The following is a 27,439-nucleotide window of genomic DNA, read 5'->3' on the forward strand; positions in this document are numbered from 1 at the left end:
CCAGGTGGGAACGTACCCTTAATGTTACTAAGGCGGCACTGAACTTCTTGTTGGGTTAAACAGGGCAAAATTTGATGGAGAATTTACTTTATTCCGTTCCCTCTTATCTGACATTGGATTTTTCTGTGTAAATACAGTAGGGGAAAATGCATTTAGTAGATTGGCCTTTTCCTCATCCTCCTCCACCATTACACCCAGATTTCTTCTTAAAGGGGTACTCCGGTGGAAAACTTTTTTTTTTTTTTTAAATCAACTGGTGCCAGAAAGTTAAACAGATTTGTAAATTACTTCTATGAAAAAATCTTAATCCTTCCAGTACTTATTAGCTGCTGAATACTACAGAGGAAATTATTTTCTTTTTGGAACACAGAGCTCTCTGCTGACATCATGACCACAGTGCTCTCTGCTGACATCTCTGTCCATTTTAAGAACTTTCCAGAGTAGAAGAAAATCCCCATAGCAAACATATGCTGCTCTGGACAGTTCCTAAAATGGAAAGAGATGTCAGCAGAGAGCACTGTGCTCGTGATGTCAGCAGAGAGCTCTGTGTTCCAAAAAGAAAAGCATTTCTTCTGTAGTATTCAGCAGCTAATAAGTACTGGAAGGATTAAGATTTTTTAATAGAAGTAATTTACCAATATTACTATATTAATATGAGTACTTCTTTAAGGGGCCAACGTTTTCAGTTTTCAGTTTCTTATTATTTATGTAGTAGAAGAATATATATACTTTATTTGACAATCATTCTCTCTGTTGCAATTTTTGCTAATTTTATTTTATTTGTACAAAATGTATTCATCTCCTTATAATTCTTTAACACTTTCCAACTATCTTCTTGTTTAAGTAGTCTGGACACTTTCCTCTTATCATTTATCGCATCCCTAACTGTTTTGGTTAGCCAAATTAGTTTTCTCATATTTGTAACATGTTTATTCCCGTAGGGTATATGTCGTTCACACAATCTACTAAGGATGCTCTTAAAAATTTCCCATTAAATATCACAGTTATGATTAAAAAGATTCCACACAAACTTCTTGTCACTGGTTATAGAGCAAAATATGTGACTCTTCTCTGCATTTAGAAGTTACTGGGATGTTACCTGTAGTAATGTCCTCCTTGTATTGCTCATCACCGCTCAAATCTGTCTCCTCTTCTTTTACCCTCAGGGCTAGAGCATTAATATAGATCAGATCTTTCCCTGTAGGAATGTCCTCCTTATACTGCTCATCACCGCTCACATCTGTCTCTTCTTCTTTCTTTATATCTGTACCATTAATATAGGTCCGATCTTTTCCAGTAGAAATGTCCTCCTTATACTTCTCATCACCGCTAACATCTGTCTCCTCTTCTTTCTTTATGTCTTTAGCATTAAAATAGATCAGATTTTTCCCTGCAGGAATGTCATCCTTATACTGCTCATCACTGCTCACATATGTCTTTGAAGCATTAATATAATTTAGATCTTCATCCTGATTCATAGTCTGTGGAAAAAATATTGTAAAAGTCATCAGACATTATGAGAAGTCACCTGGAATGTTTTATCTGAACAGAAAAGATTAACTATCATAAGGACCAAGAATGACAGGAGGAGTTTTCTGAGCCACATAGCTGAAGGTCTCCAAGAAGATGGAAAGACCAACATCCTCAATCACATTTACTGATCAGCCATAACATTCAAATCACTGAAAAGTAAAGTAAAAAACATTGATTATCTGGTGTCTGTGAAGGGGTAAGATATACTGGGCAGATACTGAACAGTCAGTTGTTGAAGTGAATGTGTTGGAAGCAGACAAGACGGGCAGGTTTATGGCACAGTAACTTACTGGCTAGAATTGTTGTCAGAGATGAGTTCCTAGGTTCAAATTTCACTAAGGAAAAGGAGTTTGTTCTCCCCATGTTTGGTTAGGTTAATTTGGTATTTAGAATGTGAGCCCCATTGGGGAGAGTGACCACTATGAGTGATGACAAATGCCGTACAGCACTACTGTCAGGATCCGGATAGGTATGCAGCGAGGACACTGGTGGTGGATCCTCTGTGTCAGAGAGGTGATGACGTGGGCCGTACCAGGGAAACGGAGTCTAAGAAGTTACTGGTTTTCACCAGAGCCCGCCGCAAAGCAGGATGGACTTGCAGCGGCAGGTAACCCCCAGGTCGTTCCACCCGATAGCGACTCAACCCCAGCTGACAGCTGAGACAGGCACGGTACAAGGGACAAGGCAAGAGCAAGGTCGGACGTAGCAGAAGGTCAGGGCAGGCAGCAAGGGTCGTAGTCAGGGGCAACAGCAGAGGGTCTGGAAACACTGGCTTAGGAACACACAAATGCTTTCACTGGCACTAGGCAACAAGATCCGGCGATGACAGGAAGGGGAAGTGGGTTAAAATAGGAAAGGCACAGGTGCAGGTACTGATTGGGCCAGGCGCCAATCAATGGCGCACTGGCCCTTTAAATCTCAGAGAGCCGGCGGGTGCCCGCCCTAGGGTGCGGGGCCGCGCGCCGGAACTGAGCAGACGGAGGACAGGGCAGGTGAGGAGATTGGGATGCAAGCCGCGGGTGGGCGCGTCCTGCTACGCGGATTGCATCCCCGCCGGAGACACTAGTGCAGCGCTCCCGGTCAGCGGGTCTGACCAGGGCGCTGCACGGAGGTGAACGCCGTGAGCCCGGAGGAGCAGGGATTCAGAGCGCTCGGCGTAACAGTACCCCCCCCCCTTTGGTCTCCCCCTTTTTTTGGAGCCTAGGAACCTATGGATGAGCTCCTTGTCGAGGATATTATCCCCGGGCTCCCAAGACCTCTCTTCGGGGCCACAATTCTCCCAGTCTACGAGAATTTTTTTTTTTTTACCTCTGACTACCTTGGAGGCGAGGATTTCCTTTACCGTGAAGACATCAGAGGAGCCAGAGACATGAGCGGTGACCTTGGGGGAAAAGCGGTTAAGAACGAGAGGTTTGAGAAGGGAAACGTGAAAGGAGTTAGGAATACGAAGAGAAGGAGGGAGAAGTTTGTAGTAGACAGGATTGATTTGACTCTCGATTTTAAAAGGTCCAAGGTAACGTGGGCCCAGCTTGTAGCTGGGAACACGAAAGCGGATATATTTGGCAGAGAGCCACACTTTGTCCCCAGGGGCGAAGACAGGAGGAGTTCTTCTCTTCTTATCAGTATGTCTCTTCATACGAGACGAGGCCAGTAGGAGCGACTTTTGAGTCTCCTTCCAGATAACAGAGAAGTCCCGGGTAACTTCATCTACAGCAGGCAGTCCAGAAGAAGTGGGAATGGGGAGGGGGGGCAGAGGGTGACGGCCGTACACCACAAAAAACGGGGATTTGGCAGAGGATTCCAAATTTTTTAAATTGTACTAGAATTAAGCCCAGGGTAGAAGGTCGACCCAATCGTCTTGGTGGGAGGAGACAAAATGTCGCAAATAGTCACCAAGAATCTGGTTTACTCTCTCTACATGTCCATTGGATTGGGGGTGATAGGAGGACGAGAAATTTAATTTGATTTTTAATTGATTACAGAGAGCTCTCCAAAATTTCGACACAAATTGAACGCCTCTATCCGAGACGATATGCGTGGGAAGCCCGTGAGGGCGAAAAATATGCATCAAAAATTGCTTCGCAAATTGTGGCGCAGAAGGAAGACCTGGTAGTGGAATGAAGTGTGCCATTTTGGAGAAACGATAAACGACCACCCAGATGACGGTGTTGCCATGGGATATGAGCAGATCCGTAATAAAATCCATGGCAATTTGGGACCATGGTTGCTCGGGGACGGGTAAAGGAAGGAGGAGTCCAGCAGGCTTCTGGCGAGGGGTTTTATCCCGGGCACAAACAGTACAGGCCCGAACGAAATCAGTAACGTCACCCTCTAGCGTAGGCCACCAATATAAACGAGAAATAAGCTGGATGGACTTTTTGATGCCAGCATGGCCTGCAAAGTGAGAGGAATGTCCCCATTTGAGGATCTTGAGGCGAAGGTGTGGAGGAACAAAAGTCTTTCCAGGGGGAGTTTGTCCCAGTGAAGTTGGAGCAGAGGAGACCAGGCACTCGGGAGGTACGATATGCTGCAGAGGGACTTCAGATTCGGTGGCATCAGAGGAACAAGAAAGGGCGAAGTTAAAGCGGGCAAAAAACAAAGACCATCTAGCCTGGCCAGGATTCAGACGCTAAGCAGACTGGAGGTACGAGAGATTCTTGTGGTCAGTGTAAATGACAATGGGGTGTTTGGAACCCTCCAATAGATGCCTCCATTCTTCGAGTGCTAACTTGATGGCTAGAAGTTCACGATCTCCAATGGAGTAATTCTTTTCAGCCGGAGAGAAAGTTTTAGAGAAGAAACCACAGGTAATGTTACGTCCAGTAGAGTTTTTATTGGAGGAGTATGGCTCCGGCCCCGACTGAGGAGGCGTCAACTTCCAGAAAGAAAGATTTCGATGGATCAGGTCTGGACAGCACTGGTGCAGAAGCGAAGGCAGTTTTGAGATGATTGAAGGCCTCATAAGCTTGAGGAGGCCATGACTTAGGGTTGGCATTCTTCCTGGTCAGGGCCACAATAGGGGCCACAATGGTGGAGAAATGGGGAATAAACTGTCGGTAATAGTTGGCAAATCCCAGAAAGCGTTGGATAGCACGGACTCCAGAAGGGCGTGGCCAATCTAAGACCGCTGACAGTTTATCTGGGTCCATTTGAAGCCCTTGGCCAGAGACTAGGTAACCTAGGAAAGGAAGAGAGTTGCATTCAAAGAGACATTTTTCCATTTTGGCATACAGGTGGTTTTCACGAAGTCTCTGGAGCACTAGACGGACATGACGACGGTGTTCCTCCAGGTTAGAGGAGAAAATCAAGATGTCGTCCAGGTAAACCACAACACAGGTATATAATAAGTCCCGAAATATCTCATTAACGAAGTCCTGGAAGACTGCAGGGGCGTTGCAGAGCCCAAAGGGCATAACTTAATATTTGAAATGTCCGTCTCTAGTATTGAATGCGGTCTTCCACTCATCACCTTTCCTGATGCAAATAAGATTATATGCGCCTCTTAAGTCCAATTTAGTGAAAATATTGGCGCCACAAAGACGGTTAAAGAGTTCAGAGATCAAAGGCAGGGGATAGCGGTTTTTGATGGTGATTTTATTTAAATCGCGGTAGTCAATGCATGGTCGTAAGGATCCATCTTTCTTAGAGACAAAGAAGAACCCCGCTCCAGCAGGGGAAGATGACTTCCGAATAAAACCTCTTTTTAAGTTCTCCTGGATATAGTCGGACATGGCTTGAGTCTCTGGGGCAGACAGAGGGTAGATCATGCCCCGGGGTGGAGTGATACCAGGAAGGAGGTCAATGGGGCAGTCATAAGGCCTATGAGGCGGCAAGATCTCTGCTTGTTTTTTGCAGAAAACGTCAGCAAAGTCCTGGTAGGCCTTGGGAAGACCCGGTATAGGTGGAGCCACAGGGGTTTGACAAGTGGAAGCAGACGTGAGGCATCGTTTGAGACAAGATGGACCCCAACTTTTGATCTCCCCGGTGGTCCAGTCAAGATTAGGAGAATGACGTTGGAGCCATGGCAGACCGAGGAGGACTTCAGAGGTGCAGTTGGGCAGAACAAGAAATTAAATTTTTTCATGATGCAGTCCAATGCTCATAAGCAGGGGTTCTGTGCGGTAACGCACAGTGCAGTTCAATTTTTCTCCGTTGACAAGAAATGTAGAGCGGCTTGACGAGACTGGTCACTGGGATGCTGAACCTATTAACAAAAGAGGCCAAAATAGAATTTCCTGCAGAACCGGAGTCCAAGAAGACCACAGAAGAGAAGGAGGAGTTGGCAGAAGGAGAAATCCGCACAGGCACAGTGAGACGTGGAGAAGCAGAATTCATACCAAGAGTCGTCTCACCTTTGTGAGGTAACGGAGTGCGTCTCTCCTGACGCGGAGGGCGGATAGGACAGTCTTTTAGGAAGTGTTCGGTACTAGCACAGTACAGGCACAGATTCTCGTTACGGCAGCGAGTCCTCTCTTGTAGGGTCAGGCGGGACCGATCCACTTGCATAGCCTCCTCGGCGGAAGGCACAGGAACAGATTGCAAAGGATTTGGGAAGAGAGGAGCCTGGGAGAGAAAACGCCTGGTGCGAACAAGATCCTTTTCCAGTCGAAGCTCCTGGCGTCTTTCAGAGAAACGCATGTCGATGCGGGTGGCCAAATGGATACGTTCAGACAGGTTAGCAGGAATTTCTTGTGCGGCCAGTACATCTTTGATGTTGCTGGATAAGCCTTTCTTGAAGGTCGCGCAGAGGGCCTCATTGTTCCAGGATAGCTCTGAGGCGAGGGTACAAAACTGGATGGCGTATTCGCCTATGGAAGAACTCCCTTGGACGAGGTTCAGCAAAGCAGTCTCGGCTGAGGAGGCCCAGGCTGGCTCCTCAAAGACAATACGAACTTCAGCGAAGAAGGACTGGATAGTAGCAGTGGCAGGATCATTGCGGTCCCAGAGCGGTGTGGCCCATGACAAGGCCTTTCCAGACAGGAGACTGACCACGAAAGCCACCTTAGACCGTTCAGTGGGAAATTTGTCCGACATCATCTCCAAGTGTAGGGAATACTGGGACAGGAAACCACGGCACTGTTTAGAGTCCCCATCAAACTTGTCCGGTAGAGACAGGCGGAGGCTGGGAGCGGCCACTCGCTGCAGAGGAGAAGCAGGAGCTGGCGGAGGAGATGATTGCTGAAGCTGTGGCAAAAGTTGTTGCAGCATCTGTTGGGATAGCTGGGCGACCACCGTGGTTAGGTCAGCGACACTAGGCAGCGGAACCTCAGCGGGATCCATGGCCGGATCTACTGTCAGGATCCGGATAGGTATGCAGCGAGGACACTGGTGGTGGATCCTCTGTGTCAGTGGGGTGATGACGTGGGCCGTACCAGGGGAACGGAGTCTAAGGGGTTATTGGTTTTCACAAGAGCCCGCCGCAAAGCGGGATGGACTTGCAGCGGCAGGTAACCCCCAGGTCGTTCCACCCGATAGCGACTCAACCCCAGCTGACAGCTGAGACAGGCACGGTACAAGGGACAAGGCAAGAGCAAGGTTGGACGTAGCAGAAGGTCAGGGCAGGCAGCAAGGGTCGTAGTCAGGGGCAACAGCAGAGGGTCTGGAAACACTGGCTTGGGAACACACAAAACGCTTTCACTGGCACTAGGCAACAAGATCCGGCGATGACAGGAAGGGGATGTGGGTTAAAATAGGGAAGGCACAGGTGCAGGTACTGATTGGGCCAGGCGCCAATCAATGGCGCACTGGCCCTTTAAATCTCATAGAGCCGGCGCGCGCGCGCCCTAGGGAGCGGGGCCGTGCGTGCCGGAACTGAGCAGGCGGAGGACGGGGCAGGTGAGGAGATTGGGATGCGAGCCGCGGGCGGGCGCGTCCCGCTACGCGGATCGCATCCCCGCGGGAGACACTAGTGCAGCGCTCCCGGTCAGCGGGTCTGACCAGGGCGCTGCATGGAGGTGAACGCCGCGAGCGATCCAGGGAGGAGCAGGGACCCGGAGCGCTCGGCGTAACAACTATGGAATATGCTGGGACTAAATAAATAAAGCAATTATTATATATTATTGATTATTATTGTTTCAAAAGAAACAAACATATTTGGTATCGCTACATGCAAAATGTATAAACTATTAAATAGGAGCAGATCTTACTTTGGCAGGCACTTAGGCTTTAACCCCTTAAGGACCAGGGGTTTTTCTGTTTTTGCACTTTCATTTTTTTCCTCCTTACCTTAAAAAAAACCTTAATGACATCAAGTACATAAAGAAAAAATAGACCAGCTCACCGCCCTGTAGAAGTAGCCACTGGAAGGATAGTTGGTGGAGGAGCACAGATGCAGGTCAAGCTGTGTAGCCAGTTGCAATAGAATCCAAGAAGGAAAAGGAAATCCAGCTCCCCCGAAAAATATAGAATGACGGTATAAAAACACAAAAAAAATTTTTCATCCTTTAAAAATCAATGAGATGGTGAGAATTAAAAGCATAGATGAAACACCGACGCGTTTTGTACCATATGGCACCAATGATTTTACCCAAAAATCTATGGCAAAACAGAAAAAAAAATCATTGTGAGACAAAATTGAAAAAAAAAAACGCCATTTTGTAACTTTTGGGGGCTTCCGTTTCTACAAAGTAAATATTTTGGTAAAAATGACACCTTATCTTTATTCTGTAGATCCATACGGTTAAAATGATCCCCTACTTATATAGGTTTGATTTTGTCGGACTTCTGGAAAAAAATCATAACTACATGCAGGAAAATTTATACGTTTAAAATTCTCATCTTCTGACCCCTATAACTTTTTTATTTTACCGCGTATGGGTCGGTATGAGGGCTCATTTTTTTGCGCCGTGATCTGAAGTTTTTAGTGGTAACATTTTTGTATTGATCGGACTTGTTGATTTTGGAATTTTTTTGCACGTACGCCATTGCCCCTGCAGTATAATTAATGATATTTTTATAATTCGGACATTTCCGCACGCGGCAATACCACATATGTTTATTTTTATTTACACTGTTTTTTTTTTTTTATGGGAAAAGGGGGGTGATTCAAACTTTTGTTAGGGGAGGTGTTAAATGATCTTTATTTACTTTTTTTTTTTTTGCAGTGTTATAGCTCCCATAGGGGCTATAACACTGCACACACTGATCTTTTACATTGATCAGTGGTTTCTCATAGGAAACCAGTGATCAATGATTCTGCCGCTTGACTGCTCATGCCTGGATCTCAGGCACTGAGCAGTCATTCAGCAATCGGACACCAGGAGGCAAGGTAGGAGACCCACCTCGTGTCCCACAGCTGTTCGAGATGCCACGATTTCGCCGCGGACATCCCGAACAGCCCCCTGAGCTAACCGGCAGTGATTTACTTTCGCTTGCCAAAGAGAGTAAAACTAACCCCAAAATGTTCTTTAACTATATAAATACCAAAAAGGTCTAAAATGAAAGTGTTGGCCCTTTAAAAAAATGATGAGGAAGAAATTATAAACGGGGATCAGGAAAAAGCAAATATATTAAACAAATTCTTCTCCACTGTATTCACTGAGGAAAATAAAATGCCAGGTAAAATACAGTGTGATAAGGTAAACTCCCCAGTACAGGTCACCTGTCTAACCCAGGAAGAAGTACAGTGCCGCCTACAGAAAATCAAAATAGACAAATCACCTGGTCCAGATGGCATTCACCCCCGTGTTCTAAAGGAATTAAGTAATGTTATAGACAGACCCCTATTTTTTATATTCAGGGACTCTATAGTGATAGGGACTGTTCCCCAGGACTGGCGCATGGCAAATGTGGTGCCAATATTTAAGAAGGGGTCAAAAGGTGACCCTGGGAATTATAGACCTGTTAGTTTAACCTCGGTTGTATGTAAATTGTTTGAGGGTTTCCTAAGAGATGCTATTTTGGAGTATCTTGATAAAAATAAATGTATGACCCCGTATCAGCATGGCTTTATGAGGGATCGGTCCTGTCAAACTAACCTGATCAGTTTTTATGAGGAGGTGAGCTCCAGACTGGACCACGGGCAATCACTGGATGTTGTATATCTGGATTTTTCCAAAGCATTTGATACGGTTCCACATAAAAGGTTGGTGCATAAAATGAGAAGGTTTGGGCTGGGGGACAATGTGTGTAAGTTGGTAAGTAACTGGCTCAGTGATAGGAAACAGAGGGTGGTTATTAATGGTACTTATTCTGATTGGGTGACTGTTACTAGTGGGGACCACAGGGGTCCGTCTTGGGTCCTGTCCTGTTTAATATATTCATTAATGACCTTGCAGAGGGGTTGAATAGTAAAGTAGCAATCTTTGCAGATGACACTAAACTCTGTAAAGTGGTAAACACTATAGAGGACAGTGCACTGTTACAAATGGATCTGGATAGGTTGGAGGTTTGGGCTGGGAAGTGGCAGATGAGGTTCAACACTGATAAATGTAAGGTAATGCACATGGGAAAGAAAAATCCAGGCTGGGATTATGTATTAAATGGGAGAACACTTGGGACGACTGACATGGAAAAGGACTTAGGAGTCTTAGTTAACAGTAAATTTAGCTGTAGTGACCAGTGTCAGGCAGCTGCTGCCAAGGGTAATAAAATCATGGGGTGCATCAATAGGGGCATAGATGCCCACGACAAGGCAATAATTCTACCGCTGTCCAAATCACTAGTCAGACCACACATAGAATACTGTGTACAGTACTGGGCACCAGTGTACAAGAAAGATATAGTGGAGCTGGAGAGGGTTCAAAGACGGGCAACCAGAGTAATACGGGGAATGGGAGGACTACAGTACCCAGAAAGATTATCAGAATTAGGGTTATTTAGTTATTAGAAAAAAGACGGCTTAGGGGAGACCTAATAACTATGTATAAATATATCAGGGGACCGTACAGAGATCTCTCCTATGATCTATTTATACCCAGGACTGTATCTATAACAAGGGAGCATCCTCTACGTCTAGAGGAAAGAAGGTTTCTACACCTGCACAGAGGGGGGTTCTTTACTGTAAGAGCAGTGAGACTGTGGAATTCTCTGCCTGAGGAGGTGCTCATGGTGAACTCTGTAATAGAGTTCAAAAAGGGGTCTGGATGCATTTTTGGAGAGTAATAACATTGCTGGTTATGTATATTAGATTTATAGGGACAGAACATTGATCCAGGGATTTATTCTGATGCCATATTTGAAGTCGGGAAGGAATTTTTACCCCTAGTATGAGGTTTTTTGCCTTCCTCTGGATCAACTCAACTCAATAGGGACTTATTAGGGTTATAGGTTGAACTTGATGGACTCTGGTCTTTTTTCAACCTTATGAACTATGTTACTATGCTTTAGACGTGGCGTTCAACTTTGAACGCCGTGTCTAAAGGGTTAATAGTGCACGGCACCGCGATCATTAGCCACGGGTCCCGGCCCGACCCGCTATGACGCGTTATAGAAAGGGAAAAGACTCAGGACGTACCGATACGTCCTTGGTCCTTAAGTGGTTAAAGGGGTACTCCGGTGGAAAACTTTTTATTTTTTTTAAATCAACTGGTTCCAGAAAGTTAAACAGATTTGTAAATTACTTCTATTACAAATGTTTAATCCTTCCAGTACTTATCAGCTGCTGTATACTCCAGAGGAAGTTGAGTTGTTCTTTCCAGTCTGACCATAGTGCTCTCTGCTGACACCTCTGTCCATGTCAGGAACTGTACAGAGTAGGAACAAATCTCCATAGCAAACCTATTCTGTTCCTGACAGTTCCTGACATGGACAGAGGTGTCATCAGAGAGCACTGTGGTCAGACAGAAAAGAACAACTCAACTTCCTCTCGAGTATACAGCAGCTGATAAGTACTGGAAGGATTAAGATTTTTTTAATAGAAGCATTTTACAAATCTGTTTAACTTTCTGGAACCAGTTGATTTAAAAAAAAAAAAAAATATATATATATATATATATATATATATATATGTTTTCCACAGGAGTACCCCTTTAAGGCCTATGTGCTTCCCAGGGTAAGATCTGCCCCTATTTAATAGTTTATACATTTTGCACGTAACGATACCAAATATGTTTATTACTTCTTTTGTTTACATTTTTTTTACACTCTAGTAGATGTTTTTAAGCAATCATTAGGTTAATTATACTGATCAAGGCTATGCTATTACATAACGTTGATAATATCATAAGCACAAGAACTTCAAATACAGATCATAGGGAATATCTCCATCTACCTGATCCTGATCCTGTGGAAGAAGAGGACGGGGACACCTCTCTGCTGCTGTTCTCTTACTGGATCTGACTGTAGGGAACACATACAGAGACTGAATTCATTCTTTACATACAAATAATGAGAGGACGTGTGTATATAGTCATGTCTATTACCTGCTGATGTGAGGGGCTGCTGATCCTCCATCATCACCTGATCCTTGTACTGATCCTTGTGTCCTTCTACATACTCCCACTCCTCCATGGAGAAATAGACCGCCACGTCCTGACACCTTATAGGAACCTGACACATAATGATACAGTCATCACCCCGACCCCTCCAGTGGTGTTACTGTATAATGTCCCAGCATTCCCAGCAGTGTCACCTCTCCAGTCATCACCAGACCCCTCCATTACTGTATAATGTCCCAGCATTCCCAGCAGTGTCACCTCTCCAGTCATCACCAGACCCCTCCATTACTGTATAATGTCCCAGCATTCCCAGCAGTGTCACCTCTCCAGTCATCACCAGACCCCTCCATTACTGTATAATGTCCCAGCATTCCCAGCAGTGTCACCTCTCCAGTCATCACCAGACCCCTCCATTACTGTATAATGTCCCAGCATTCCCAGCAGTGTCACCTCTCCAGTCATCACCAGACCCCTCCATTACTGTATAATGTCCCAGCATTCCCAGCAGTGTCACCTCTCCAGTCATCACCAGACCCCTCCATTACTGTATAATGTCCCAGCAGTGTCACCTCTCCAGTCATCACCAGACCCCTCCATTACTGTATAATGTTCCAGCAGTGTCACCTCTCCAGTCATCACCAGACCCCTCCATTACTGTATAATGTCCCAGCAGTGTCACCTCTCCAGTCATCACCAGACCCCTCCATTACTGTATAATGTCCCAGCATTCCCAGCAGTGTCACCTCTCCAGTCATCACCAGACCCCTCCATTACTGTATAATGTCCCAGCAAAGTCACCTCTCTAGTCATCACCAGACCCCTCCATTACTGTATAATGTCCCAGCATTCCCAGCAGTGTCACCTATCCAGTCATCACCAGACCCCTCCATTACTGTATAATGTCCCAGCAGTGTCACCTCTCTAGTCATCACCAGACCCCTCCATTATTGTATAATGTCCCAGCATTCCCAGCAGTGTCACCTATCCAGTCATCACCAGACCCCTCCATTACTGTATAATGTCCCAGCATTCCCAGCAGTGTCACCTCTCTAGTCATCACCAGACCCCTCCATTACTGTATAATGTCCCAGGATTCTCAGCAGTGTCACCTCTCCAGTCATCACCAGACCCCTCCATTACTGTATAATGTCCCAGCAGTGTCACCTCTCCAGTCATCACCAGACCCCTCCATTACTGTATAATGTCCCAGCATTCCCAGCAGTGTCACCTCTCCAGTCATCACCAGACCCCTCCATTACTGTATAATGTCTCAGCATTCCCAGCAGTGTCACCTCTCCAGTCATCACCAGACCCCTCCATTACTGTATAATGTCCCAGCAGTGTCACCTCTCCAGTCATCACCAGACCCCTCCATTACTGTATAATATCCCAGCATTCCCAGCAGTGTCACCTCTCCAGTCATCACCAGACCCCTCCATTACTGTATAATGTCCCAGCATTCCCAGCAGTGTCACCTCTCCAGTCATCACCAGACCCCTCCATTACTGTATAATGTCCCAGCATTCCCAGCAAAGTCACCTCTCTAGTCATCACCAGACCCCTCCATTATTGTATAATGTCCCAGCATTCCCAGCAGTGTCACCTATCCAGTCATCACCAGACCCCTCCATTACTGTATAATGTCCCAGCAGTGTCACCTATCCAGTCATCACCAGACCGCTCCATTACTGTATAATGTCCCAGCATTCCCAGCAGTGTCACCTCTCTAGTCATCACCAGACCCCTCCATTACTGTATAATGTCCCAGCATTCCCAGCAGTGTCACCTCTCCAGTCATCACCAGACCCCTCCATTACTGTATAATGTCCCAGCATTCCCAGCAGTGTCACCTCTCCAGTCATCACCAGACCCCTCCATTACTGTATAATGTCTGAGCATTCCCAGCAGTGTCACCTCTCCAGTCATCACCAGACCCCTCCATTACTGTATAATGTCCCAGCAGTGTCACCTCTCCAGTCATCACCAGACCCCTCCATTACTGTATAATGTCCCAGCAGTGTCACCTCTCCAGTCATCACCAGACCCCTCCATTACTGTATAATGTCCCAGCAGTGTCACCTCTCCAGTCATCATCAGACCCCTCCTTTACTGTATAATGTCCCAGCATTCCCAGCAGTGTCACCTCTCCAGTCATCACCAGACCCCTCCATTACAGTATAATATCTCAGCATTCCCAGCAGTGTCACCTCTCCAGTCATCACCAGACCCCTCCATTACTGTATAATGTCCCAGCAGTGTCACCTCTCCAGTCATTACCAGACCCCTCCATTACTGTATAATGTCCCAGCATTCCCAGCAGTGTCACCTCTCCAGTCATCACCAGACCCCTCCATTACTGTATAATGTCCCAGCATTCCCAGCAAAGTCACCTCTCTAGTCATCACCAGACCCCTCCATTATTGTATAATGTCCCAGCATTCCCAGCAGTGTCACCTATCCAGTCATCACCAGACCCCTCCATTACATTATAATGTCCCAGCAGTGTCACCTATCCAGTCATCACCAGACCCCTCCATTACTGTATAATGTCCCAGCATTCCCAGCAGTGTCACCTCTCTAGTCATCACCAGACCCCTCCATTACTGTATAATGTCCCAGGATTCTCAGCAGTGTCACCTCTCTAGTCATCACCAGACCCCTCCATTACTGTTTAATGACCCAGCATTCCAAGCAGTGTCACCTCTATAGTCATCACCAGACCCCTCCATTACTGTATAATGTCCCAACAATGTCACCTCTCCAGTCATCACCAGACCCTCCATTACTGTATAATGTCCCAACAATGTCACCTCTCTAGTCATCACCAGACCCCTCCATTATTGTATAACGTCCCAGCAGTGTCACCTCTCCAGTCATCACCAGACCCCTCCATTATTGTATAATGTCCCAGCAGTGTCACCTCTCCAGTCATCACCAGACCCCTCCATTACTGTATAATGTCCCAGCATTCCTAGCAGTGTCACCTCTCCAGTCATCACCAGACCCCTCCATTACTGTATAATGTCCCAACATTCCCAGCAGTGTCACCTCTCCAGTCATCACCAGACCCCTCCATTACTGTATAATGTCCCAGCATTCCCAGCAGTGTCACCTCTCCAGTCATCAACAGACCGCTCCATTACTGTATAACGGCCCAGCAGTGTCACCTCTCCAGTCATCACCAGACTCCTCCATTACATTATAATGTCCCAGCAGTGTCACCTCTCCAGTCATCACCAGACCCCTCCATTACTGTATAATGTCCCAGCATTCCCAGCAGTGTCACCTCTCCAGTCATCACCAGACCCCTCCATTACTGTATAATATCCCAGCATTCCCAGCAGTGTCACCTCTCCAGTCATCACCAGACCCCTCCATTACTGTATAATGTCCCAGCAGTGTCACCTCTCCAGTCATTACCAGACCCCTCCATTACTGTATAATGTCCCAGCATTCCCAGCAGTGTCACCTCTCCAGTCATCACCAGACCCCTCCATTACTGTATAATGTCCCAGCATTCCCAGCAAAGTCACCTCTCTAGTCATCACCAGACCCCTCCATTATTGTATAATGTCCCAGCATTCCCAGCAGTGTCACCTATCCAGTCATCACCAGACCCCTCCATTACATTATAATGTCCCAGCAGTGTCACCTATCCAGTCATCACCAGACCCCTCCATTACTGTATAATGTTCCAGCATTCCCAGCAGTGTCACCTCTCTAGTCATCACCAGACCCCTCCATTACTGTATAATGTCCCAGGATTCTCAGCAGTGTCACCTCTCTAGTCATCACCAGACCCCTCCATTACTGTATAATGTCCCAGCATTCCAAGCAGTGTCACCTCTCCAGTCATCACCAGACCCCTCCATTACTGTATAATGTCCCAGCAATGTCACCTCTCCAGTCATCACCAGACCCCTCCATTACTGTTTAATGACCCAGCATTCCAAGCAGTGTCACCTCTCCAGTCATCACCAGACCCCTCCATTACTGTATAATGTCCCAGCAATGTCACCTCTCCAGTCATCACCAGACCCCTCCATTACTGTTTAATGACCCAGCATTCCAAGCAGTGTCACCTCTCTAGTCATCACCAGACCCCTCCATTATTGTATAACGTCCCAGCAGTGTCACCTCTCCAGTCATCACCAGACCCCTCCATTATTGTATAATGTCCCAGCAGTGTCACCTCTCCAGTCATCACCAGACCCCTCCATTACTGTATAATGTCCCAGCATTCCTAGCAGTGTCACCTCTCCAGTCATCACCAGACCCCTCCATTACTGTATAATGTCCCAACATTCCCAGCAGTGTCACCTCTCCAGTCATCACCAGACCCCTCCATTACTGTATAATGTCCCAGCATTCCCAGCAGTGTCACCTCTCCAGTCATCAACAGACCGCTCCATTACTGTATAATGTCCCAGCATTCTCAGCAGTGTCACCTCTCCAGTCATCACCAGACTCCTCCATTACATTATAATGTCCCAGCAGTGTCACCTCTCCAGTCATCACCAGACCCCTCCATTATTGTATAATGTCCCAGCAGTGTCACCTCTCCAGTCATCACCAGACCCCTCCATTACTGTATAATATCCCAGCATTCCCAGCAGTGTCACCTCTCCAGTCATCACCAGACCCCTCCATTACTGTATAATGTTCCAGCATTCCCAGCAGTGTCACCTTTCCAGTCATCACCAGACCCCTCCATTACTGTATAATGTTCCAGCATTCCCAGCAGTGTCACCTATCCAGTCATCACCAGACCCCTCCATTACTGTATAATGTCCCAGCGGTGTCAACCTCTCCAGTAATCACCAGACCCCTCCATTACTGTATAATGTCCCAGCATTCCCAGCAAAGTCACCTCTCTAGTCATCACCAGACCCCTCCATTATTGTATAATGTCCCAGCATTCCCAGCAGTGTCACCTCTCCAGTCATCAACAGACCCCTCCATTACTGTATAATGGCCCAGCAGTGTCACCTCTCCAGTCATCACCAGACCCCTCCATTACTGTATAATGTCCCAGCAGTGTCACCTCTCCAGTCATCACCAGACCCCTCCATTACTGTATAATGTCCCAGCATTCCCAGCAGTGTCACCTCTCCAGTCATCACCAGACCCCTCCATTACTGTATAATGTTCCAGCATTCCCAGCAGTGTCACCTTTCCAGTCATCCCCAGACCCCTCCATTACTGTATAATGTTCCAGCAGTGTCACTTCTCCAGTCATCACCAGACCCCTCCAATACTGTATAATGTCCCAGCAGTGTCACCTATCCAGTCATCACCAGACCCCTCCATTACTGTATAATGTCCCAGCAGTGTCACCTCTCCAGTCATCACCAGACCCCTCCATTACTGTATAATGTCCCAACATTCCCAGCAGTGTCACCTCTCCAGTCATCAACAGACCCCTCCATTACTGTATAATGTCCCAGCATTCCCAGCAGTGTCACCTCTCCAGTCATCACCAGACCCCTCCATTACTGTATAATGTCCCAGCAGTGTCACCTCTCCAGTCATCACCAGACCCCTCCATTACATTATAATGACCCAGCAGTGTCACCTCTCCAGTCATCACCAGACCCCTCCATTACTGTATAATGTCCCAGCATTCCCAGCAGGGTCACATCTCCAGTCATCACCAGACCCCTCCATTACTGTATAATGCCCCAGCAGTGTCACCTCTCCAGTCATCACCAGAGCCCTCCATTACTGTATAATGTCCCAGCATTCCCAGCAGTGTCACCTCTCCAGTCATCACCAGACCCCTCCATTACTGTATAATGCCCCAGCATTCCCAGCAGTGTCACCTCTCCAGTCATCACCAGACCCCTCCATTACTGTATAATGTCCCAGCATTCCCAGCAAAGTCACCTCTCTAGTCATCACCAGACCCCTCCATTATTGTATAATGTCCCAGCATTCCCAGCAGTGTCACCTCTCCAGTCATCAACAGACCCCTCCATTACTGTATAATGTCCCAGCATTCCCAGCAGTGTCACCTCTCCAGTCATCACCAGACCCCTCCCTTACTGTATAATGTCCCAGCAGTGTCACCTCTCCAGTCATCACCAGACCCCTCCATTACTGTATAATGTCCCAGCAGTGTCTCCTCTCCAGTCATCACCAGACCCCTCCATTACTTTGTCCCACTATCCTCCCCCACCTCTACCCCAGAGAGTACTTGCTCAGTGAGCAGGAGACTCCTCTACAAGTTGTCAATGCTTCTCAGTGTTGCCAGTTGAACTGTTGTTCAAGGATTGCATACATTGTACAAGATGCACACTGGACTGCATTTTCCAACATGGAGGCCATCTAGTTATGGGGATTTCACTGATTAACAGCCAAAAAGTAAATATTAGAATTCAATTCTCAGTAGACTTTGTGAGTTTAAAGTCCCTACAGTGTAAGGAAAGTAACACAGCAATCTCAAACTCCTGCTTTATAACCAGTGCTGTGGAGTCGGAGTCGAGGAGTCGGAGTCAGACGAAATTTTGGGTACCTGGAGTCTGAGTCAGCAAACAATGCACCGACTCCGACTCCTACTAAATTTAGATTGGAATAAAAAGAAAAGCAAGTTTAAATGTCCCAATTCACCAAAAGCTATAATTTTTGACTTATCTACTGTAAGAATAAAGACAAATGCATGCAGTGCCTCACGTAACCGCAAAACGAACATGTTAAGTGATCGTGAAGAAGCATGCTTGTCATGTGCTTCACTATATGGCACGCAACGCACAATTAGGAGCGGCAATACTTACACTTTCCATAGTGTTGTGTTCTGCTGTTACAGGGAACCCATGGGTAACCTAGCCTCTCACTGATAAGGGATTGAAGGAGAACTCCAGAATATAAAAATTTTCCCCCATACTGCCGGCAGTAAAAAAATAAAGATGTACATACCTTCCTCCGCTCCCCCGGGGCCTCCGGTAACCGACCCCGGTCTCCGCCGTGATTCTCTTCCTGGTTGCTTGTGGTCGGCGAGTCAGACTGCACCGTCCGCAGTGAAGTCCTGGCTCGGCCGGCGATAGGCTGAGCGGCAGTGTGCTGGTGTAGTGAAGAATTTTGGGTCCTGAAGCCGAGTCAGGACTTCACTGCGGCCGGTGATTGGCTGAGCGCAGTATGACTCGCCGACCACCAGCAACCAGGAAGAGGATCGCGGCGGAGACCGGAGCAGGTTACCGGAGGCCCCGGGGGAGCGGAGGAAGGTATGTACATCTTTATTTTTTTACTGCCAGCAGTATGGGGACAATTTTTATATTCTGGAGTTCTCCTTTAAGTTAATATGTTTTTTGCAGGACTAGAGACACTTGTATAAGTGAAGGGAATGGAGGGGCAATAGTTCAAGACTGAAGCTGTAAACCATTGGCAAAACTGCAGCCATTCAGCTAAGGCTATAAAAACTTGTAAACTCCGATTGTTAGCTTAAACTGTAAACATGACTATGGGATTCTACTAGGGGAATCATGTTTTATAATAAATGCCCCTTCCTGGATCCTCCCACTGCCCTATCTTCAGCAGCAGATCAGCACACAAAAAGGAGAAGGCAGCAGCTTCTGCACAACTACCTCTCTCTGCTATAAGAGCTTAGAAGAATTTGGTGGAACAGCTTCTTGAATTCAACTGTAAGTGTTTATAAATACATTCGCATATTAATACAGAGGAGTTGGAGTCGGGGAGTCGGAAGTACAAAAAGTCGGAGTCAGAACATTTATCTACCGACTCCACAGCCCCGTTTATAACTCTTTCAGCTGCCTCTCATCCAAAGCAACACTCAGACAGAGCATGCTCAGAACTGATCCCAGACTAAGATTTAAGCACCTGTGCGTGACCAATTTACCCCTCCCCCTAGAGGCAGAGTAGAGAAAAAAAAGTGAAAAGGCTGCTTAAAGGGGTACTCCGCCCCTAGACATCTTATCCCCTATCCAAAGGGGATCTACCATGCAGCACCCACCTTTAGCGGCTTCCGGAACCGCTGGAGGTCCTCAGGCTGATTCCATCTCGACCACGAGGACGGAGCATAGTGACATCACGGCTCCGCCCCCGTGTGACGTCACACTCTGCCCCCTCAATGCAAGTCTATTGGAAGGGCTTGACAGCTGTCATGCCCCCTCCCGTAGGCTTGCATTGAGGAGGAGCGTGACGTCACATGGGGGCGGAGCCGTGATGTCACTATGCTCCGTCCCCGTGATCGGAGCGAACACGCTGCGGGGACTGATTCTAACAGGGTGCGGCGTGGAAGATCACGGGGTCCCCAGCGGCGGCAGGACCCCCGCGATCAGGCATCTTATACCCTATCCTTTGTATAGGGGATAAGATGTCTAAGCGCCGGAGTACCCCTTTAAAATCAGTGATCCCTCTATGTGCAAATGTAAGTACTCTACTCTTCCTCAAGTCACTCCAGATCCATAGATTCACTCTGCACAGCAAATATCTCCTGGTTTACAACTCTCTTTCAGCTGCCTCTCTTCCAAAGAAACACTCAGACAGAACACTCTTCCTCTAGTATATCAACCCGTCTCCTGTATTATATCACTCTTCCTCTAGTATTATATCAACCCACCTCCTGTATTATATCACTCTTCTTCCTGTATTATATCACTCTTCCTCCAGTATTATATCACCGGACTCCAGTATTATATCACTCTTCCTCTAATATTATATCACCCCGCCTCCTGTATTATATCACTCTTCCTCTAGTATTATATCACTCTTCCTCTAGTATTATATCACCCCGCCTCCTGTATTATATCACTCTTCCTCCTGTATTATATCACTCTTCCTCTAGTATTAGATCACTCTTCTTCTAGTATTATATCACCCCGCCTCCTGTATTATATCACTCTTCCTCCTGTATTATATCACTCTTCCTCTAGTATTATATCACCCGACTCCAGTATTATATCACTCTTCCTCCAGTATTATATCACTCTTCCTCCTGTATTATATCACTCTTCCTCCAGTATTATATCACCCTTCCTCCAGTATTATATCACCCTTCCTCCAGTATTATATCACTCTTCTTCTAGTATTATATCACCCCGCCTCCTGTATTATATCACTCTTCCTCCTGTATTATATCACTCTACCTCCGGTATTATATCACTCTTCCTCCGGTATTATATCACTCTTCCTCCGGTATTATATCACTCTTCCTCCTGTATTATATCACTCTTCCTCCAGTATTATATCACTCTTCCTCCTGTATTATATCACTCTTCCTCCAGTATTATATCACTCTTCCTCCAGTATTATATCACTCTTCCTCCAGTATTATATCACTCTTCCTCCAGTATTATATCACTCTTCCTCCTGTATTATATCACTCTTCCTCCTGTATTATATCACTCTTCCTCCGGTATTATATCACTCTTCCTCCTGTATTATATCACTCTTCCTCCAGTATTAGATCACTCTTCCTCCTGTATTAGATCACTCTTCCTCCGGTATTATATCACTCTTCCTCCTGTATTAGATCACTCTTCCTCCAGTATTATATCACTCTTCCTCCGGTATTATATCACTCTTCCTCCAGTATTATATTACTCTCGCAGGACCCCCGCGATCAGGCATCTTATACCCTATCCTTTGTATAGGGGATAAGATGTCTAAGCGCCGGAGTACCCCTTTAAAATCAGTGATCCCTCTATGTGCAAATGTAAGTACTCTACTCTTCCTCAAGTCACTCCAGATCCATAGATTCACTCTGCACAGCAAATATCTCCTGGTTTACAACTCTCTTTCAGCTGCCTCTCTTCCAAAGAAACACTCAGACAGAACACTCTTCCTCTAGTATATCAACCCGTCTCCTGTATTATATCACTCTTCCTCTAGTATTATATCAACCCACCTCCTGTATTATATCACTCTTCTTCCTGTATTATATCACTCTTCCTCCAGTATTATATCACTCTTCCTCCTGTATTATATCACTCTTCCTCTAGTATTATATCAACCCACCTCCTGTATTATATAACTCTTCTTCCTGTATTATATCACTCTTCCTCCAGTATTATATCACCGGACTCCAGTATTATATCACTCTTCCTCTAATATTATATCACCCCGCCTCCTGTATTATATCACTCTTCCTCTAGTATTATATCACTCTTCCTCTAGTATTATATCACCCCGCCTCCTGTATTATATCACTCTTCCTCCTGTATTATATCACTCTTCCTCTAGTATTATATCACCCGACTCCAGTATTATATCACTCTTCTTCTAGTATTATATCACCCCGCCTCCTGTATTATATCACTCTTCCTCCAGTATTATATCACTCTTCCTCCAGTATTAAATCACTCTTCCTCCAGTATTAAATCACTCTTCCTCCAGTATTATATCACTCTTCCTCCAGTATTATATCACTCTTCCTCCAGTATTATATCACTCTTCCTCCAGTATTATATCACTCTTCCTCCTGCATTATATCACTCTTCCTTCTGTATTATATCACTCTTCCTCCTGTATTATATCACTCTTCCTCCAGTATTAAATCACTCTTCCTCCAGTATTATATCACTCTTCCTCCAGTATTATATCACTCTTCCTCCAGTATTATATCACCCCGCCTCCAGTATTAAATCACTCTTCCTCCAGTATTATATCACTCTTCCTCCAGTATTATATCACTCTTCCTCCAGTATTATATCATTCTTCCTCCAGTATTATATCACTCTTCCTCCAGTATTATATCACTCTTCCTCCTGTATTATATCACTCTTCCTCCAGTATTATATCACCCTTCCTCCAGTATTATATTACTCTTCTTCTAGTATTATATCACTCTTCCTCCGGTATTATATCACTCTTCCTCCGGTATTATATCACTCTTCCTCCGGTATTATATCACTCTTCCTCCGGTATTATATCACTCTTCCTCCGGTATTATATCACTCTTCCTCCTGTATTATATCACTCTTCCTCCAGTATTATATCACTCTTCCTCCAGTATTATATCACTCTTCCTCCAGTATTATATCACTCTTCCTCCAGTATTATATCACTCTTCCTCCTGTATTATATCACTCTTCCTCCTGTATTATATCACTCTTCCTCCAGTATTATATCACTCTTCCTCCAGTATTATATCACTCTTCCTCCAGTATTATATCACTCTTCCTCCAGTATTATATCACTCTTCCTCCTGTATTATATCACTCTTCCTCCGGTATTATATCACTCTTCCTCCGGTATTATATCACTCTTCCTCCTGTATTAGATCACTCTTCCTCCTGTATTAGATCACTCTTCCTCCTGTATTAGATCACTCTTCCTCCGGTATTATATCACTCTTCCTCCTGTATTAGATCACTCTTCCTCCAGTATTATATCACTCTTCCTCCAGTATTATATTACTCTCGCAGGACCCCCGCGATCAGGCATCTTATACCCTATCCTTTGTATAGGGGATACGATGTCTAAGCGCCGGAGTACCCCTTTAAAATCAGTGATCCCTCTATGTGCAAATGTAAGTACTCTACTCTTCCTCAAGTCACTCCAGATCCATAGATTCACTCTGCACAGCAAATATCTCCTGGTTTACAACTCTCTTTCAGCTGCCTCTCTTCCAAAGAAACACTCAGACAGAACACTCTTCCTCTAGTATATCAACCCGTCTCCTGTATTATATCACTCTTCCTCTAGTATTATATCAACCCACCTCCTGTATTATATCACTCTTCCTCTAGTATTATATCAACCCACCTCCTGTATTATATAACTCTTCTTCCTGTATTATATCACTCTTCCTCCAGTATTATATCACCGGACTCCAGTATTATATCACTCTTCCTCTAATATTATATCACCCCGCCTCCTGTATTATATCACTCTTCCTCTAGTATTATATCACTCTTCCTCTAGTATTATATCACCCCGCCTCCTGTATTATATCACTCTTCCTCCTGTATTATATCACTCTTCCTCTAGTATTATATCACCCGACTCCAGTATTATATCACTCTTCTTCTAGTATTATATCACCCCGCCTCCTGTATTATATCACTCTTCTTCTAGTATTATATCACCCCGCCTCCTGTATTATATCACTCTTCCTCCAGTATTATATCACTCTTCCTCCAGTATTAAATCACTCTTCCTCCAGTATTATATCACTCTTCCTCCCGTATTATATCACTCTTCCTCCAGTATTATATCACTCTTCCTCCAGTATTATATCACTCTTCCTCCAGTATTATATCACTCTTCCTCCTGCATTATATCACTCTTCCTTCTTGTATTATATCACTCTTCCTCCTGTATTATATCACTCTTCCTCCAGTATTAAATCACACTTTGTTACGCCGAGCGCTCCGGGTCCCCGCTCCTCCCCGGAGCGCTCGCTTCACTCCCTCCGCTGCAGCGCTCCGGTCACGTCCTCTGACCCGGGGCGCTGCGATCCTGCTGCCAGCCGGGATGCGATTCGCGATGCGGGTAGCGCCCGCTCGCGATGCGCACCCCGGCTCCCCTACCTGACTCGCTCCCCGTCTGTTCTGTCCCGGCGCGCGCGGCCCCGCTCCCTAGGGCGCGCGCGCGCCGGGTCTCTGCGATTTAAAGGGCCACTGCGCCGCTGATTGGCGCAGTGGTTCCAATTAGGGTTTTCACCTGTGCACTTCCTATATTACCTCACTTCCCTTGCACTCCCTTGCCGGATCTTGTTGCCTTAGTGCCAGTGAAAGCGTTCCTTGTGTGTTCCTTGCCAGTGTTTCCAGACCTTCTGCCGTTGCCCCTGACTACGATCCTTGCTGCCTGCCCCGACCTTCTGCTACGTCCGACCTTGCTTCTGCCTACTCCCTTGTACCGCGCCTATCTTCAGCAGCCAGAGAGGTGAGCCGTTGCTAGTGGATACGACCTGGTCACTACCGCCGCAGCAAGACCATCCCGCTTTGCGGCGGGCTCTGGTGAAAACCAGTAGTGGCTTAGAACCGGTCCACTAGCACGGTCCACGCCAATCCCTCTCTGGCACAGAGGGTCCACTACCTGCCAGCCGGCATCGTGACAGTAGATCCGGCCATGGATCCCGCTGAAGTTCCTCTGCCAGTTGTCGCTGACCTCACCACGGTGGTCGCCCAGCAGTCACAACAGATAGCGCAACAAGGCCAACAGCTGTCTCAACTGACCGTTATGCTACAACAGTTGCTACCACAGCTTCAGCAGTCATCTCCTCCGCCAGCTCCTGCACCTCCTCCGCAGCGAGTGGCCGCTCCTGGGATACGCTTATCCTTGCCGGATAAATTTGATGGGGACTCTAAGTTTTGCCGTGGCTTTCTTTCCCAATGTTCCCTGCATCTGGAGATGATGTCGGACCTGTTTCCCACTGAAAGGTCTAAGGTGGCTTTCGTAGTCAGTCTTCTGTCCGGAAAAGCCCTGTCATGGGCCACACCGCTCTGGGACCGCAATGACCCCGTCACTGCCTCTGTACACTCCTTCTTCTCGGAAATCCGAAGTGTCTTTGAGGAACCTGCCCGAGCCTCTTCTGCTGAGACTGCCCTGTTGAACCTGGTCCAGGGTAATTCTTCCGTTGGCGAGTATGCCGTACAATTCCGTACACTTGCTTCAGAATTGTCCTGGAATAATGAGGCCCTCTGCGCGACCTTCAAAAAAGGCCTATCCAGCAACATTAAAGATGTTCTGGCCGCACGAGAAATTCCTGCTAATCTACATGAACTTATTCACCTAGCCACTCGCATTGACATGCGTTTTTCTGAAAGGCGTCAGGAACTCCGCCAAGATATGGACTCTGTTCGCACGAGGCGTTTCGTCTCCTCGGCTCCTCTCTCCTCTGGTCCCCTGCAATCTGTTCCTGTGCCTCCCGCCGTGGAGGCTATGCAGGTCGACCGGTCTCGCCTGACACCTCAAGAGAGGACACGACGCCGTATGGAGAACCTCTGCCTGTACTGTGCTAGTACCGAACACTTCCTGAGGGATTGTCCTATCCGTCCTCCCCGCCTGGAAAGACGTACGCTGACTCCGCACAAAGGTGAGACAGTCCTTGATGTCTACTCTGCTTCTCCACGTCTTACTGTGCCTGTGCGGATGTCTGCCTCTGCCTTCTCCTTCTCTACAGTGGCCTTCTTGGACTCTGGATCTGCAGGAAATTTTATTTTGGCCTCTCTCGTCAACAGGTTCAACATCCCAGTGACCAGTCTCGCCAGACCCCTCTACATCAATTGTGTAAATAATGAAAGATTGGACTGTACCATACGTTTCCGCACGGAGCCCCTTCTTATGAGCATCGGATCTCATCATGAGAGGATTGAACTTTTGGTCCTTCCCAATTGCACCTCGGAGATTCTCCTTGGACTTCCCTGGCTTCAACTTCATTCCCCAACCCTGGATTGGTCCACTGGGGAGATCAAGAGTTGGGGGTCCTCTTGTTCCAAGAACTGTCTAAAACCGGTTCCCAGTAACCCTTGCCGTAACTCTGTGGTTCCTCCAGTAACCGGTCTCCCTAAGGCCTATATGGACTTCGCGGATGTTTTCTGCAAAAAACAAGCTGAGACTCTACCTCCTCACAGGCCTTATGATTGCCCTATCGACCTCCTCCCGGGTACTACTCCACCCCGGGGCAGAATTTATCCTCTCTCTGCCCCAGAGACTCTTGCCATGTCCGAATACGTCCAGGAGAATCTAAAAAAGGGCTTTATCCGTAAATCCTCCTCTCCTGCCGGAGCCGGATTTTTCTTTGTGTCCAAAAAAGATGGCTCCCTACGTCCTTGCATTGACTACCGCGGTCTTAATAAAATCACGGTTAAGAACCGCTACCCCTTACCCCTCATCTCTGAACTCTTTGATCGCCTCCAAGGTGCCCACATCTTCACTAAATTGGACTTAAGAGGCGCCTATAACCTCATCCGCATCAGAGAGGGGGACGAGTGGAAAACGGCATTTAACACCAGAGATGGACACTTTGAGTATCTGGTCATGCCCTTTGGACTGTGCAATGCCCCTGCCGTCTTCCAAGACTTTGTCAATGAAATTTTTCGTGATCTGTTATACTCCTGTGTTGTGGTATATCTGGACGATATCCTAATTTTTTCTGCCAATCTAGAAGAACACCGCCAGCATGTCCGTATGGTTCTTCAGAGACTTCGTGACAACCAACTCTATGCCAAAATTGAGAAATGTCTGTTTGAATGCCAATCTCTTCCTTTTCTAGGATATTTGGTCTCTGGCCAGGGACTACAGATGGATCCAGACAAACTCTCTGCCGTCTTAAATTGGCCACGCCCCTCCGGACTCCGTGCTATCCAACGCTTTTTGGGGTTCGCCAATTATTACAGGCAATTTATTCCACATTTTTCTACCATTGTGGCTCCTATCGTGGCTTTAACCAAAAAAAAATGCTGATCCCAAGTCCTGGCCTCCTCAAGCAGAAGACTCCTTTAAACGACTCAAGTCTGCCTTTTCTTCGGCTCCCGTGCTCTCCAGACCTGACCCTTCCAAACCCTTCCTATTGGAGGTTGATGCCTCCTCAGTAGGAGCTGGAGCTGTTCTTCTACAAAAAAATTCTA

General features: G+C 46.5%; 2 protein-coding genes across 2 annotated transcripts in view; one reads left to right on the plus strand and one right to left on the minus strand.

Annotated features, from left to right (window-relative positions):
- Positions 1-27,439, plus strand: part of LOC130296495 (zinc finger protein 605-like) — a 505,889-nt gene that overhangs the window by 81,133 nt on the left and 397,317 nt on the right. The window lies entirely within an intron of this gene.
- Positions 1-27,439, minus strand: part of LOC130296871 (gastrula zinc finger protein XlCGF26.1-like) — a 44,203-nt gene that overhangs the window by 4,989 nt on the left and 11,775 nt on the right. The window contains exons 2-3 of the mRNA XM_056548878.1: positions 11,744-11,811; positions 1,100-1,481 (exon numbers count right to left, since the gene is read on the minus strand). Of these exons, the coding sequence (XP_056404853.1) occupies positions 1,100-1,478 (379 nt within the window). The 5' untranslated portion in view covers positions 1,479-1,481; positions 11,744-11,811. The remainder of the gene's footprint in view (positions 1-1,099; positions 1,482-11,743; positions 11,812-27,439) is intronic.

The sequence above is a fragment of the Hyla sarda genome, chromosome 1, assembly GCF_029499605.1.
Source record: "Hyla sarda isolate aHylSar1 chromosome 1, aHylSar1.hap1, whole genome shotgun sequence".
Lineage (NCBI taxonomy): Eukaryota > Metazoa > Chordata > Amphibia > Anura > Hylidae > Hyla > Hyla sarda.